The 16135-nt window shown below is 60.3% G+C and overlaps 1 protein-coding gene and 1 non-coding gene across 8 annotated transcripts; one reads left to right on the top strand and one right to left on the bottom strand.

Moving 5' to 3' along the window:
- Positions 1–5361: 5361 nt before the first annotated feature.
- On the top strand, positions 5362–5468 carry LOC120362843 (U6 spliceosomal RNA). Its single transcript, XR_005578644.2, has one exon. It is a non-coding gene; the product is annotated as a U6 spliceosomal RNA (small nuclear RNA).
- On the bottom strand, positions 5446–15719 carry ADAMTSL5 (ADAMTS like 5). 7 transcript variants are annotated; one of them, XM_074384868.1, is made up of 14 exons: positions 15653–15719; positions 14713–14739; positions 14317–14419; positions 13512–13584; positions 13307–13398; positions 13040–13100; positions 12823–12931; positions 11171–11298; positions 10712–10823; positions 10294–10380; positions 9981–10144; positions 6495–6684; positions 6348–6419; positions 5446–6070 (listed from the first exon to the last, which is right to left on the bottom strand). In XM_074384868.1, the coding sequence occupies exons 3-14, from the start codon at positions 14370–14372 to the stop codon at positions 5769–5771; spliced, it is 1446 nt and encodes a 481-aa protein (XP_074240969.1). In that variant the 5' UTR covers positions 14373–14419; positions 14713–14739; positions 15653–15719; the 3' UTR covers positions 5446–5768. The 7 variants fall into 7 exon arrangements, with proteins under 7 accessions (XP_074240969.1, XP_074240970.1, XP_074240968.1 ...); XM_074384869.1 differs by lacking the exon at positions 14713–14739; XM_074384867.1 differs by lacking the exons at positions 14713–14739; positions 15653–15719 and adding an exon at positions 14563–14646.
- Between the last annotated feature and the right edge of the window lie 416 nt (positions 15720–16135).

Below are 16135 nucleotides of genomic sequence, written 5' to 3'. Positions count from 1 at the left end.
CACTTGAGCCTGGGAGGCAGAGGTTGCAGTGAGCGGAGATCGCGCCATTGCACTCCAGCCTGCGTGACAGAGTGAGACTTCATCTGAAAAAAAAAAAAAAAAAGAGTGTTACAGGCAGAAGGCATAGCCTGTGCCAAGGCCCTGAGGCAGGACCATGCTAGTGAGTGGGGGCAACAGGGAGGAGGCCCCTGTGGCTGGAGCAGAGAATATGAGGGCAGAGAGGAGGGCAGTCTTCGGGGCTGCACCACGCAGGTGCTGAGAGGGCTTGGGGGGACTTCGTCTTTTCATTTTTTTCGAGATGGAGTTCTGCTCTTGTTACCCAGGCTGGAGGGCAGAGGCACAATCTCACCGCAACCTCTGCCTTCTGGGTTCAAGCGATTTTCCTGCCTCAGTCTCCCGAGTAGCTGGGATGACAGGCACGAGCCACCACGCCCGGCTAATTTTGTATTTTTAGTAGAGACGGAGTTTCTCCATGTTGGTCAGGCTGGTCTCAAACTCCCGACCTCAGATGACCCTTGGCGTTCCAAAGCCTTGGGATTGCAGGCGTGAGCCACCACGCCCAAGACTTTGTCTTTTACTCAGGGTGCAGGATGTATCAGAGGGAAAGAGAAGGGTAATTATTAATCAACCTGCATCCGGGACCACACGGGGATGGTAGGCAGGGCTCTCAGAATCCTCGGATCACAGCCCAGCTGGTGTGAAGAATGTGGTCTGGCCGTGGCCCCGGGGAAGGACATAGGGTGCCCGGCTCGCTCTGCACCTGGCACCTTCTCTCACCTTCACCGGCAGGGGAGCAGCAAAACTGACTCCGGCCCGCCCAGGTCAGCACCCTCAGGGAGCACAGGTGGGGAGGAGGATGCGTCTGTCTCACCAGCTGGAAATAGTGACCTTCAGCCCCTCATACTATTTTATTTTTTATTTTATTTATTTTTCTGAGGCCAAGTCTCTCTGTCGCCCAGGCTGGAGTGCAGTGGCATGATCCCGGCTCACTGCAACCTCTGCCTCCCGGGTTCAAGCGATTCTCCTGCCTCAGCCTCCCGAGTAGCTGGGATGACAGGCACCCACCACCATGCCCAGGCAATTGTGGTAGTTTTAGTAGAGATGGGTTTTCACCGTCTTGGCCAGGCTGGTCTCGACCTCTTGACCTGGTGATCCACCTGCCTCGGCCTCCCAAAGTGCTGGGATTACAGGCGTGAGTCACCGCGCCCGGCCTATTTTGTGTTTTAATTTATGTTTGAGATGGAGCCTCGCCCTGTCCCGCAGGCTGGAGTGCAATGGTGTGATCTCAGCTCACCGCAACCTCCGCCTCCCGGGTTCAAGAGATTCTCCTGCCTCAGCCTCCCTAGAAGCTGGCATTACAGGCGCCACCACGCCTGGCTAATTTTTGTATTTTTAGTAGAGACGGGGTTTCGCCATGTTGGCCAGGCTGGTGTCAAACTCCTGACCTCAGGTCATCCATCCACCTTGGCCTCCCGAAGTGCTGGGATTACAGCTGTGAGCTACCGTGCCTGGCCTGGCCCTCTATATCTCTTGTAAGGATCCTTGCCATTGGATTTCAGATCTGACCTAATTCCCGGATGATTTCATGTCAAGCTCCTTAGTTACAGGCTTTTACCAAGTGAGGTCACAGTAGGAGTTTCTGGGGGGTTAGGACTTGGACACCCCTATCTGACCCACTATAGCGATCGTACATCCAACTGTGGCAGACAGGGCCACACTGCGTTCCAAAGTGGTTTCACCGGCCGGGGGCGGTAGCTCAAACCTGTAATCCCAGCATTTTGGGAGGCCGAGGTGGGTGGATCACCTGAGGTCAGGAGTTCAAGGCCAGCATGGCCAACATGGTGAGGGGGCGGGTGTCTGTAGTTCTAGATACTCGGGAGGCTGAGGCAGGAGAATCGTTTGAACCTGGTAGGTGGTGGTTGCCATGAGCCAAGATGGAGCCACTGCCCTACAGCCTGGGCAACAGGAGCGAAACTCCAACTAAAATAAAAACAAAACCGACAAAAAACACCCACCGCGGTGTCATGCCAGCGCTGTGGGAGGCCGAGGCGGGCGGTTCACAAGGTCAGAAGTTTGAGACCAGTCTGGCCAACATAGTGAAACCCCGTCTCTCTCTACTAAAAATATAAATAATTGGCCGGGCACGGTGGCTCACGCCTGTAATCCTAGCACTTTGGGAGGCTGAGGTGGGTGGATCACCTGGGGTCAGGAGTTCAAGACTAGCCTGGCCATTATGGTGAAACCCCCACCTTTGAAAACAAGCAAACAAACAAAAATATATATAAATAGTTGGGTGTGGTGGCGAGCACCTGTCATTCCAGCTACTCGGGAGGCCGAGGCAGGACAATCGCGTGAAGCTGGGAGGCGGAGGTTGCAGTGAGCCGAGATCACGCCGTGGCCCACCAGCCTGGGTGAGACTCCGGGCTCCTGGGCTGTCATCCCGCGTCCGGCCGCCAGGGGACACCGCGGCCCCACGCATCCCTGTAGCAACCCACAGCCCCGGCCGGGGAGCTTCTGTGATGTCAATCACAGAGGGCACCATGTCACTCAAGCCACTGGCCGCTCCCGGGGGCCAGGCCTGGGCCGTCCCGGGTCCCACTGGGGTCCCTGGTATGCACTTGCAGAAATGTGTGAAGGGGCGCTGGGGAAGGACTCCGGGAAAGCCTAACTCCCATGTCAGAGCTGGCAGGGGCTTGGAGGGAGTCACTCACAGATGGGGAAACTGAGGCCAGGAGGGACTGCGCCTGGCCTGGGGTCACCAAGGTCAGGGGCCAAGTTCACCCATGTTGTACACCCGTGGCTGACTCCCTCTGCCTCTCCGACTGCTCCCTACCCAGTGGGTGCAGCTTAACCGTGCCTCGTGGTCAGCAGGGACCCTTGGAGCCCAGACACCGCAGGCCCCAGAGAGAAATGCAACCATGGTCCCACACACAGCAGGCTGTCCCACGTGGCAGCATGAGCTGTGCATCTGGGGTGGGAGCTGCAGGGTTGGCACCCCACAGGGGAGGGTTTGCTGAGCAACCTTGTGACACCCTCTGGCGCACGCACAGCCCACGCCGGCCCTCCTGGTTGCAGAAGAACATAGTGGGCTGGCAGCTGGCAGACAGCAGCGGCTCTCCCCTGCCTCCTCAGCGAGGAGGGTTTCCGGGTGGGCCTGAGAAAATATGCAGCAGGTGGGGGGCCCTCAGGATCTCCCGAAGGCCCGTTCCCCACCTGTGCCTATCCTCATACATTCCCTGCCCTCACCCCACACTGGGTCAGACATGCAGGGAGGAGGTGGGGCGTGGGTGACCACATGTGTCTACCCATGAGCAACACCGTGCCAGGGTTCTACCAGTGTGTCCCTGAGCCTCTGTGGCCAAGTGCATGCAACGGGGTGCTTTAAAAAAAAAAAAAAAGTGTCCTGCAACCATAAAAAAGAATGAGTTCGGCTGGGCGCAGTAGCTCACGCTTGCAATCCCAGCACTTTGGGAGGCCCAGGTGGGCAGATCACCTGAGGTCAGGAGTTCAAGACCACCCTGACCAACATGGAGAAATCCGGTCTCTACTAAACATACAAAATTAGCCGGGCGCGGTGGTACGTGCCTGTAATCCCAGCTACTTGGGATGCTGAGGTAGGAGAATCACTTGAACCCAGGAGGTAGAGATTGTGGTGAGCCAAGATCGAGCCATTACACTCCAGCCTGGGCGACGAGTGAAACTCCATCTCAAAAAAAAAGAAAAATGAATTAGTTTATGTCCTTTGCAGGGAAATGTATGAAGCTGCGATCACTCTCCGCCAACTGACACAGGAGCAGAAATCACACGCCACGTGTTCTCACTTGTAAGTGGGACAGTGAGAACACATGGGCACAGCGAGGGGAGCATCACACACCGGGGCCTGTCGGCAGGTGGGAGCTGAGGGGAGGGACAGCATTAGGACAAATACCTAACCCACGAGGGACTTAAAACCTAGATGACAGGTTGATGGGTGCCACAAGCCACCACGGCACATACATACCTACGTAACAAACCCGCATGTTCTGCACGTGTCTCAGAACTTAAAGTAAATCTTTTTTAAAAAGTGCTTGTAAGCCGGGCGCAGTGGCTCACGCCTGTAATCCCAGCACTTTGGGAGGCCGAGGCGGGTGGATCACGAGGTCAAGAGATCGAGACCATCCTGGTCAACATGGTGAAACCCCGTCTCTACTAAAAATACAAAAATTAGCTGGGCATGGTGGCACGTGCCTGTAATCCCAGCTACTCGGGAGGCTGAGACAGGAGAATTGCCTGAACCCAGGAGGCGGAGGTTGCGGTGAGCCGAGATCGCGCCATTGCACTCCAGCCTGGGTAACAAGAGCGAAACTCCGTCTCAAAAAAAAAAAAAAAAAAAAAGGGCTTGTAAAACTTAAAGAAGAGTAAAATGGGGGTGAACAGCCAGCACAATGGTGCAAGCCTGTAATACCAATGCTTTGGGAGGCCCAGCCAGGAGGATCATTTGAGGCCAGGAGTTGGAGACCATCCTGGGCAACATTGAGAGACCCCATCTCTACAAAAATTTAAAAGTTAGACGGGTGTGGTGATTCACTCCCGTGGTTCCAGCTACTGTGGAGGCTGAGGTAGGAGGATCACTTCAGCCCAGGAATTCGAGGCTGCAGTGAGTCATGACTGCACCACTGCACTGCAGCCTACGTGACAGAACAAGGCTCTGTCTCAAAAAAAAAAAAAAAAAAAAAAAAAAAAAAAAAAAAAAAAAAACACCGGGCGCAGTGGCTCACACCTGTAATCCCAACCGTTTGGGAGGCTGAGACGGGAGGATCAGAGGTCAGGAGATGGAGACCATCCCCGTCTCTACTTTAAAAAAATACAAAATAATAGCTGGCCATGGTACCATGCACCTGTAATCCCAGCTACTTGGCAGGCTGAGGAGGGGAACTGCTTGAACCCGGGAGGCGGAGGTTGCAGTGAGCCGAGATGGCGCCACCACTGCACTCCAGCCTGGGTGACAGAGCTAGACTCCATCAAAAAAAAAAAAAAAAAAGAAAGAAAAGAAAAGAAAAAAAAAGGAGGTGGTGAACACATGTTGATGGGTGGAAATCCAGCCAGAAATGCCCAGGCTGAAAAGACTGAGTTTCCTGGTAGGCAGGAAAAAAGGGAAATTGGTATGTTACAGTGCCTGGTAGGCATGTCTTCTAAGAGGCGTGCCAGCTTGTGACAGTGTCTCTGCCCTTCACATATCAGGGTGTGTGTGAGTAGAGGGAGGAGACACAGCAGTGCCAGGGAAGGAAACAGATGAGCTTGCTGGTGCCCAGGGCGGCAGTGTCTCCAAGCAAATGAGTGTGATGCAGAGAATGAACGCAGACTTAAACTTTCGGAGTTATAGTGCTCGCTTCGGCAGCGCATATACTAAAACTGGAGCGCTACAGGGAAGATGAGCATGGCCCCTGCGCAAGGATGACACGCAAATTTGTGAAGCGTTCCATATTTAAAAAACAAAACAACAACAAAAAACAACTTTCTGAGTATAAATAGCTATGAGCTTCCTGGCAGCCAGGGAGAGAGGTGAAATAAGTCAGTGCCTCCTCAGTGTTTCCTCACCAGTGCCTGCTGGCTTGTGACAGTGAATGTGACTGCATGCAGAGGTGTCTGTGTGTGAGAGGGAGTCACAGAGCTGCAGGTGGGACACATTTCAGAGCTGCCTGGAAGCCAGGGTGACAGGGGAAATACGTTGACTTTGAGCCTGGTCAGATGTATGTTTCTTGCCGTGTGTAGCCAGGGTTCCCGGCGGATCAGACGGGACAGCGCAGGGCAGTCAGGCGTATGCGGCTGTCCTCGGCAGGGCTCCAGGGCCGGGCATAGCCGGCGTGGGGCAGCAGCAGCCGGTCCTGCGTGCCATCAGGGCTGACGAGGCGCTGGACAGCCAGCAGGTAGTCCCGGTGGGGTGCCAGCAGCGGGCAGGGGCAGCGGCCCGGTGCCCACACGTACTCGTGGGCCCGCAGTGGCGTGCGGTTCTTGTAGACGAGCTGGATACGCACCTCGTAGCGGGTCTCCTGGGCCTGGCGGTGGCGGCCCAGCACGCGGGCCTGGAACGCTGTGGGCAGGGTGGGCGCTGAGCTGGCTGCACGCTCCGCTCTGCACAAATCTCCACGCCCCCGTTGCCAGAAGAGGGGCTGAGGGTCAGGTGGGACCTCGGGATGTACAGTGACTGGAGTCAGGCTCATGTCAGGGATCGACGAGGGGTCCAGGGTCACGTAAGGGTCAAATGAGGGTCAGGAGAAGGGGTCAAGTGTAAAGTGGGGTGAGGGGCAGAGACCAGGAGGAAGCCGGGTTAGAGGGGGCTAAGTGACGGGAGGGCCCAGGGGTCTCACCAAAGTCACTGGCGCAATAGTGAAGCAGTCGGTGGGCGCGGCCTCGGGTGTCGGGACAGGGTGGGCAGGGGTCTGTGGGGCGGGCAGTGCTGTGAGGGGCACGGACTCAGGCCCACCCGTCCCCCACCCTGGCCGTCCCCACCTCACCTGGGGTCAGGGGTGGGGTCTGTGCAGGGGTGACAGCGGGGGCTGCGGGGGGCTGTGGTTCCACCTCCCGGGGCTGCGGCTGCCGCAGGGGCCAGCCCAGGGCCTGCGCCCGAGCCTGGAAGGGGCTGTAGCGTTCCCGGGGGAGCCAGAACTCAAACTCGATGCCCGGGTTGGGCTCCTGCAGGAGGACCTGGAGAGGGGAGGCACAAGGAACTGCTCCAGAGGCTGAGTCGCCTCCTCCCTCTGATGCGCTGATCCCAGCCTCCCTCCTCTGACCCTGTCCCAGGCCTCCCTCCTCTGACCCTGTCCCCGGCCTCCCTCCTCTGACCCTGTCCAGCCTCTCTCCTCTGACCCTGTCCAGCCTCCCTCCTCTGACCCTGTCCCAGCCTCCCTCCTCTGACCCTGTCCCAGCCTCCCTCCTCTGACCCTGTCCCAGGCCTCTCCCCTCTGATCCTGTCCCCAACCTCCTCCCTCTGACCCTGTCCCAAGCCTACTGCCTCTGACCCTATCCCCAACCTCCTCCCTCTGATCCTGTCCCAGCCTCCCTCCTCTGACCCTGTCCCAGCCTCCCTCCTCTGACCCTGTCCCAGCCTCCCTCCTCTGACCCGTCCCAGCCTCCCTCCTCTGACCCTGTCCCAGCCTCCCTCCTCTGACCCTGTCCCAGCCTCCCTCCTCTGACCCTGTCCCAGCCTCCCTCCTCTGACCCTGTCCCAGCCTCCCTCCTCTGACCCGTCCCAGCCTCCCTCCTCTGACCCTGTCCCAGCCTCCCTCCTCTGACCCGTCCCAGCCTCCCTCCTCTGACCCTGTCCCAGCCTCCCTCCTCTGACCCTGTCCCAGCCTCCCTCCTCTGACCCTGTCCAGCCTCCCTCCTCTGACCCTGTCCCAGCCTCCCTCCTCTGACCCGTCCCAGCCTCCCTCCTCTGACCCTGTCCCAGCCTCTCTCCTCTGACCCTGTCCCAGGCCTCTCCCCTCTGATCCTTTCCCCAACCTCCTCCCTCTGACCCTGTCCCAAGCCTACTGCCTCTGACCCTATCCCCAACCTCTTCCCTCTGACCGTGTCCCAAGCCTACTGCCTCTGACCTTATCCCCAACCTCCTCCCTCTGACCCTGTCCCCAGCTTCCCTCCTCTGACCCTGTCCCCAGCCTCCCCACTCCGACCCTGTCTTCAGCTTCCCTCCTCTGATGCTCTGTCCCCAGCCTCCCCCAGCCCTGTCCCCAGCCTCCCTCCTCTGACCCTGTCTCTAACCTCCTCCCTGTGACCCTGTCCCCAGCCTCCTCCCTCTGACCCTGTTCCTGGCCTCCCTCCTCTGACCCTGTCCCCAGCATCCCCCTCTGACACTATCCCCAGCCTCCCTCCTCTGACTCTGTCCCCGGCCTCCATCCTCTGACTCTCTGTCCCCAGCCTCCCCCTTCTGACCCTGTCCCCAGCCTCTCCTCTCTGACCCCAGGCTCCCCCTTTTGGTCCCAGTCACCCCGCTCTGATCATCTGCCCCTAGCTTCTCCTGTCTCCAGCCTAACCCTTCTGACCCTCTTGTCACCAGCCTTCCGCCTCTGACCCTGTCCCAGGCCTCCCTCCTCTGACCCTGTCCCAGCCTCCCTCCTCTGACCCTGTCCCAGGCCTCCCTCCTCTGACCCTGTCCCAGCCTCCCTCCTCTGACCCTGTCCCAGCCTCCCTCCTCTGACCCTGTCCCAGCCTTCCTCCTTTGACCCTGTCCAGCCTCCCTCCTCTGACCCTGTCCAGCCTCTCTCCTCTGACCCTGTCCCAAGCCTCCCTCCTCTGACCCTGTCCCCGGCCTCCCTCCTCTGACCCTGTCCAGCCTCTCTCCTCTGACCCTGTCCAGCCTCTCTCCTCTGACCCTGTCCCAGCCTCCCTCCTCTGACCCTGTCCCAGGCCTCCCTCCTCTGACCCTGTCCCAGCCTCCCTCCTCTGACCCTGTCCCAGCCTTCCTCCTTTGACCCTGTCCAGCCTCCCTCCTCTGACCCTGTCCAGCCTCTCTCCTCTGACCCTGTCCCAAGCCTCCCTCCTCTGACCCTGTCCCCGGCCTCCCTCCTCTGACCCTGTCCAGCCTCCCTCCTCTGACCCTGTCCCAGCCTCCCTCCTCTGACCCTGTCCCAGCCTCCCTCCTCTGACCCTGTCCCAGGCCTCTCCCCTCTGATCCTGTCCCCAACCTCCTCCCTCTGACCCTGTCCCAAGCCTACTGCCTCTGACCCTATCCCCAACCTCCTCCCTCTGATCCTGTCCCAGCCTCCCTCCTCTGACCCTGTCCCAGCCTCCCTCCTCTGACCCTGTCCCAGCCTCCCTCCTCTGACCCTGTCCCAGCCTCCCTCCTCTGACCCGTCCCAGCCTCCCTCCTCTGACCCTGTCCCAGCCTCCCTCCTCTGACCCTGTCCCAGCCTCCCTCCTCTGACCCTGTCCCAGCCTCCCTCCTCTGACCCTGTCCCAGCCTCCCTCCTCTGACCCGTCCCAGCCTCCCTCCTCTGACCCTGTCCCAGCCTCTCTCCTCTGACCCTGTCCCAAGCCTCTCCCCTCTGATCCTTTCCCCAACCTCCTCCCTCTGACCCTGTCCCAAGCCTACTGCCTCTGACCTTATCCCCAACCTCCTCCCTCTGACTCTGTCCCCAGCTTCCCCCGGGTCCTCCCAAGCCTCCTCCCTCTGACCCTGTCCCCAGCTTCCCTCCTCTGACCCTGTCCCCAGCCTCCCCACTCCGACCCTGTCTTTAGCTTCCCTCCTCTGATGCTCTGTCCCCAGCCTCCCCCAGCCCTGTCCCCAGCCTCCCTCCTCTGACCCTGTCTCTAACCTCCTCTCTGTGACCCTGTCCCCAGCCTCCTCCCTCTGACCCTGTTCCCGGCCTCCCTCCTCTGACCCTGTCCCCAGCCTCCTCCCTCTGACCCTGTTCCTGGCCTCCCTCCTCTGACCCTGTCCCCAGCATCCCCCTCTGACACTGTCCCCGGCCTCCCCCTCGTTACACTGTCCCCAGCCTCCCTCCTCTGACTCTGTCCCCGGCCTCCATCCTCTGACTCTCTGTCCCCAGCCTCCCCCTTCTGACCCTGTCCCCAGCCTCTCCTCTCTGACCCCAGGCTCCCCCTTTTGGTCCCAGTCACCCCGCTCTGATCATCTGCCCCTAGCTTCTCCTCTCTGTCTCCAGCCTAACCCTTCTGACCCTCTTGTCACCAGCCTTCCACCTCTGACCCTGTCCCCAACCTCCCTCTTCCGAACCTGTCCCCAGCCTCCCCGCTCTGACGCTCTGCCCCCAGCCGACCCCGTTTGACCTTGTCCCCAGACTCCCATCTAACCCTCTGTTCCCAGCCGACCCTGTCACTAAACTCCCCTTGTAACCCTGCCCCCAGCTTCTCACTGCTGACGCTTTGTCCCCAGCCGACACCCTGTCACCAGCCTCCCCTCTCCGACCTTGTCCCCAACTGCACCCCCTCTGACCCCCTCTCTCACCAGCCCCCCTCTGACCCTCTTGGAGGCCCGGTGGCACCTGCAGGAGCAGGTCGGCGGAGGTGGGCCCGGCTGCGCGCAACGTCTCCTCGGGCCCTGGGTCGCGAGTGTAGACCACATGCGTGCCGGCCGCCTCGTAGGTCCCGGGCGGGCTGACTGCCCAGTCCCCGTTGAGGACGTAGCGCCCATCGCCCCCCATCAGCGCTGCAAGGGAACAGTCAGCCCTCAGGAGCCCATCTCGTCTCCCAGACCCTGGAGTCCCCTCCTCAGGCCTCAATCTCCCCATCTGCAAACAGGGATACCCCGCCCCCGGGTGGCCCGCCGGGTGCCTCCCGCATCAGACCCGAGGATACCCAGGTGGTTGCGGCTCCGGTGCGCCACGCGGATGTGCCTTGCGCCCTCGGGGATCAGGGTCACGTTCCAGTACCCAGCGAAGGCACCTGGCGGGGAGGGTAAGAGGGTGTTGGGGTGCCTGTGGGGGTGTATTTGAGCGATGACTTGAGCATTAAGTGAGCGACTGCGGGTAAGACAGCTAGCCAGGGTCCTGGGAACCGGAAACCCTCCCTAGTCGCTTCGGTGCGGCAGGGAAAGCGTTAAAACCCCATCTGCTCTGGGGAGGGTGGGACAATCTGTCAATAGCCAATCAGGATGAAGAGAAAGGGGGGCTGGGCCGCACACTAGCCAATCAGCACGGAAATTTGCTTCTGGGCCACAGCTTGTTAAAGGGCCCCGCGCTGACGTGTGTGCAGGGAGGACGGGGCGGGCAGTCACCGGCATCGCGAAACACGCGCTGCACGAATAGGCACGAGTCGTTGGCGCCTCCGCAGCGGCCACAGCGGTCCTCCAGGGCGCCGGAGCCCAGCAGCCCATCACAGCCGGCGCTCTAAAGGGTGAAGGACAGGTGCGCCGTGACTGACGCTGGGAGGGGCAAGACCTGGGGAAAGGGCTGAGCGTGGGAGTAAAAGGACAGGCCTGGCGGGAAGATGGGGGTGGAGCCTAGGGAGAGGCGGGGCCTGGAGTTGATGGGCGTGGCGCCCAAAGGGTGGGGCCTAAAGGTGGCCGGGGGCGGGACTAGTGATGGGCGGGGCTAGAAGGGGAGGGAGGGTGGAGCCTATGGATGGGTGGGGCCTCGGCGGGTGGGGCCTGGCGATGGGTGGAGCCTAGGGGGGCTGTGGGTGGAGCCTGAAAGGGAGTCAGGCTGGGCTCAGATTGGGCCCAGCGAGTCCTTACCAGGCAGCGGCCAGCCACGCAAACCCCATGGGCACCAGGGCTGCAGGCGGTGCCATCCAGGACGCGGCCGAAGCTGTGGTAGAAGGTGTGCCCTTCGGCCAGGCAGTTGAGGTCACACTGGCTGGGAGCTGAGGGCGGGAGGAGTCAGTGGGCCTGGGACTCCTATTCAAGTTCCAGTTTCCCTATACCAAGGTCCAGCAGGCAACCATCTGGGCAGATGAAGCCCAGAGATTCAGCCAAAGCCACATATCGAGGCGGAGGCAGAGCCAGGACTGGACCATAGGTGCTCCGCCTCCAGCAACCTAGGACTCCCAGGCAAGTATCCTGGGGCTGCATTCATTCATTCGTAGTCTTTATATTAGGAGTCCTTACATAGTATTCATTATTAACACCATTACTCATACTTCATTCCACTGAACACCTGTTTTCCAGATACTGTTCTAAGCTCTAGGATACAGAAGCAAGAACTCAATCAGTGTGCAGATGGCCAGGTGCAGTGGCTTACACCTGTAATCCCAGCACACTGGGAGGCTGATCTCCTAATCCCAGGAGTTCAAGACCAGCCTTGGCAACGTGGCGAGACCCCGTCTCTACCAAAAATACAAAAAATTAGCCAGGCGTGGTGGCATGTGACTGTGGTCCCAGATACTCAGGAGGCTGAGGTGGGAGAATCACTTGAACCAAGGAGGTGGAGGCTGCAGTGAGCCAAGGTGGTGCCACTGCACTCCAGCCTGGGTGACAGAGCAAGATTCCGTCTCAAAAAAAAAAAAAAAAAAAAAAAAAAAAAATCTTAGCACCTCACCCAAGCAACCAGCAAGTGCCCAACGATGTGTTTGTCCAGTATACTGACTGAGTCTCATGCAACTGAGGTGTGTTGCTGGTCCTCCCTGGGCCTCAGTTTCCCCTTCTATCTGGAAGTGGGGCAAAATGGGCGTTCTGATCACACACTCAGGCTGACAGCCCTGACCCCTACTCCTCCAGCTCCAGCTCCTTCTGGGTCCTATTTCCCTGAGCCTGTGTGGTAGACCCTGCCTGGAACAGATCCTGGACTTGCCCTAGTGGGCCTCTGTGGGGTCAGACCCAGCAAGTTTCCTCCAATTCTCAGAGCAGGAAGGAAGGAAGGAAGGAAGGAAGGAAGGAAGGAAGGAAGGAGGGAAGGAAGGAGGGAGGGAGGGAGGGAAGGAGGGAAATGAGGTTGAAGGATGGCACTTTCTCTGTTCTAGGCTTTTCTTCTATCTGTGACTGCCTTCCCCATGGCGTGTGAAGCTGCCTGTCTCCCTGAAATCTGGAGACGCACTGCCCCGGGCACACAGTTATATAACTCGCTATTTTCAGCTCAATGCAGCAGCATTTCCTGCTACTGGGATAAGTTTGAGAACTGTTGGCCTCTGGATACAGCTCTAAGTAAATCCTCAGTCGGGTGTTCTGTCCCGGCACAGAACAGCCCTGTGCAGAATGGACCCTGCTTCCCTCTGCCCCTGTTCCACCCCTAACATATGCTGTTTCTGTTTCATTTCACCAACTCCTACATATTCTTCAAAGCCCTAGTGCTAATACCCTCTTCTCTTTGCAACACTCCAAGTCCCCCTCCCTCAGAGTAATGAGTTGTTCACTCTGGCCCAATCCTGACCACAGAAGACCAGGCTACTCACCCCCATAGAAGGGCACCCACTGGTAAGTTCTCTGGGTGCCCAGGACAGGGCGGTCATTGTACAGGGCACACTGTAGGTCTCGGAAAGGCACAGCCCCCGGGGGGCAGTCCTGGGGGCAGAGATAGGAGAGCCAGAGGCTGGGACAACCCCAGGGACAGGCGTGGGCTTCAGGGCAGCCTGGGGTGGCGAGGGCGTCTGGGAGGTGGGCAGGGCTTACCGGCAGTTGGCAGAGGCGGTACTCGTGGGAATCTCCCCAGCACGGCTGTTCCCCAGGAAGCCTGCAGGGAGCCAGAGTGTGGAGAGAACCCCCAGGGACCCCCTCCCAGGGCTGGCCTTCCACCCTCCACCCCCGCCAACCCCACCCGCATTCCAGCAGGATCAGCGGGATTAAAGGGCACAGCATGTGTGGGCAGGCCGAGGGTGCGGCCAGGGGCCGGGCTGGGCAGGGAGGGGGTGCAGGGACCCCCTCTCCCGGCCCGCTCACCGCAGGCAGCGCCGGCTGCGCACAGATACGCCCCGCCCGCAGGAGCTGGAGCAGCGGGTCCAGGACACCCACGGGGTCCACTCGCCCGGACCCTACTTGGGGAGACAGAGGCACGGTCAGCCTGGCAGGGGGGTGCTGTTGACCCCACACTGCTCCTGGGTCCCCATTTCCACTCACCACCCCCCAGGCTCATGTCCCCCCTTACCTGAGCACTGAGCCCCAAAGCACAGTTCAGCAGAGCCCACAGGAAGAGCGGGAGGTTCTGGAAGACGCGGGACCTGGAGAGCAGAGGGGCCGGGTCCAGGCAGCCACCGCCAGAGACACAGCGTTGTGTCCCGGCTCTGCCTTGACTGGCTGTGTGATCCGGGACAGTAACTAAACCTCTCTGAGCCCCACCTCTCCTCTCTGAAAAATGGGGTAACAGAGCCCCCCTTGTGGGAAAGTTGAGGGGTCCTATGGATTGGGTAAAGAAGACAGGAGGTATGGAACACCGATGGAGAAGAACTGTTATCTAAAATTATTACTGTTATTTAAAACAATAATTTAAAACTGTCATCTAAAATTATTACTGTTATTTTTTTTTGAGACGGACACTCACTCTGTCTCCCAGGCTGGAGTGCAGTGGTGCAATCTTGGCTCACTGCAACCCTCCCGGGCTCAAGTGATTCTCCTGCCTCACCCTCCTGGAAGCTGGGATTACAGGTGCCCGCCACCACGCCTGGCTAATTCTCGTAGTTTTAGTAGAGATGGGGTTTCACCATCTTGGCCAGGCTGGTCTCCAACTCCTGACCTCAAGTGATCCACCCGCCTCCGCCTCCCAAAGTGCTGGGATTACAAGCATGAGCCACTGCCCACAGCCTGAAGTTATTATTGATTGTGTATTGTGCTGTAATGCACACAGTAGGTGCTTAATCGATGCTTGATGATTGAAGACATCATTCACGAATAGCAGACAGGTGACTCCTACGGCTGGGGCCCCTCCCTGCCCTTCCCACCATCCTGGCTTCTACCTTTCTGCGTGGCCCGAAGCCAGCCACTCCACGCTTTCAGGCCTCAGTTTCCCCATCTGTGCAGTAGGGGCCGGGCGGACTCAGTCCATGATTCTGTGAGACCCTGCAGAGGGTGTGGCCGGCAGGGGCTGGGTCAGGAGTTGGGTCCCTGGCAGAGGCCCCCAGCTGCACCCCGGGCCCAGGGCTCCCTCAGCTCCCAGAGATCAGGGAGTCCTCCGGATTGGGGGTGTGGCAGAAAGGGGTGACCTGGCCCGGGTCCAGTCGGCGCCTCATGGCCTCATCGGTGGAGGGGGTGGGACTGAGCGCCGGGGCGGCCGTGGAGGGAAGGGGAGGAGGCTGATGGCCTCTCTCAGCCTTAGTTTCTCCATCTGTCGGGGTAGGGATGAAGTCACTTGCCATCCACACCCTCCTCGTGACCCCGGCCTGCAGGGAGAAAGGGGAGGGAAGGGAAGCGGCCACCCAGTGAGCCAGGGCGTCCCGTGCCAGCAGAGCCTGAAGGGCAGGCAGGCGGGTGAGCCCTGGCCCGGGCACCAGCTGGGGAGGAGGCTGCGTCCTTTCGGACCCGGTTTCCCTGGCTCTCAGGCCCCACTGGCTCTAGCCTTTGGACCTCTGGGGCGCCAAGGGTCCGAGGTCCTGGGGGTGTCTCCAGGACCCCCCAGGGGCTCAGACGGCTGGGTGGCCAGCTGCAGCTGTGCTGCTCTCTGAGCTCAGAGCCTGGGCTGGCCCACGAAGCAGGAAGAAGCCGGAACCAGAAAGTTAAAACAAGCGGAGGGGGCCCAGGTGCGGTGGCTCACACGGTAATCTCAGCACTCTGGGAGGACAAGGCAGGCGGATCAGCTGAGGTCGGGAGCTTGAGACCAGCCCGGCCAATATAGTGAAACCCCTTCTCTACTAAAATAACACAAAAAGTAGCCGGGTGTGGTGGTGCGCGCTTGTAATCCCAGCTACTCAGGAGGCTGAGGCAGGAGAATCGCTTGAACCAGGGAAGCAGAGGTTGCATTGAGCTGAGATGGGGCCACTGCACTCCACCCTGGGTGACAGAGGGAGACTCTGTCTCAAAAACAAACAAAAAACAAAATACCGCGGGAGGGAGCTTGACCTTCTGACAACCCCACCAGATTCTTAGCCTGGCTTGAGGAGCGGGGGTCTGGGTAATGAAAAGTAAGGAGCTGCAAAGACCACCCTCCCCGCTCCGCAGTGAGCCCTCCCCAGAACCCAGGCTCTCCCCACCCCGTGTGGGCTGCACCCCGGACTGGCGGTGGGATCTCAGGGCAAGGCGCGCCTCTGGGCCTCAGTTTCCCCCGGAGGAAGTGGGAGGATAGGAAGAGGGACTTACCGGCTTCGCAGAGCCCAGGCAGCGCGTCCCGGCTCCCTGAGCGGCCTCAGGGCGGGCGGAAGCGGCGGGGCCCCGGGTGCCGGGCGCGGGGAGCCTGGGACGGTCCCTCCCACCGCGGCCTCCGCGGGCGCGCCCAGGCCGGGGTCAGGCGGGGCGGCGGCCCCGGGCGCCCTCGCGCGGCGGGAGCGGATCTGCGGCAGGGGAATGCCCGGCGCGCGCGAGCGCAGGGCCCCCAGTCGCCGGCTGCCGTGCAGCGCCCGGTCCCGGTGACCTTGGCGCGCTCGGGCGGAGGCGCGGCGCGGGGACTGACCGCCCGCCCTGTCCCGGGGCTGCTATTCCGGGCGCCGCTCTCAGGGCCCGGGAATGCGCGCGAACCGAGATCACCCCGCCCTGGGTCCAGGAGTCCCGGGCGCTGCACCCACCCCGCCGACGCCCGGATCGCGTCCTCGCCGGGGTCCCCGTCTCCCGTCACAGCCCCTCCCC

Source organism: Saimiri boliviensis, chromosome 14 (assembly GCF_048565385.1).
Source record: "Saimiri boliviensis isolate mSaiBol1 chromosome 14, mSaiBol1.pri, whole genome shotgun sequence".
NCBI lineage: Eukaryota > Metazoa > Chordata > Mammalia > Primates > Cebidae > Saimiri > Saimiri boliviensis.
This window is presented reverse-complemented; position numbering and strand designations above follow the sequence as displayed.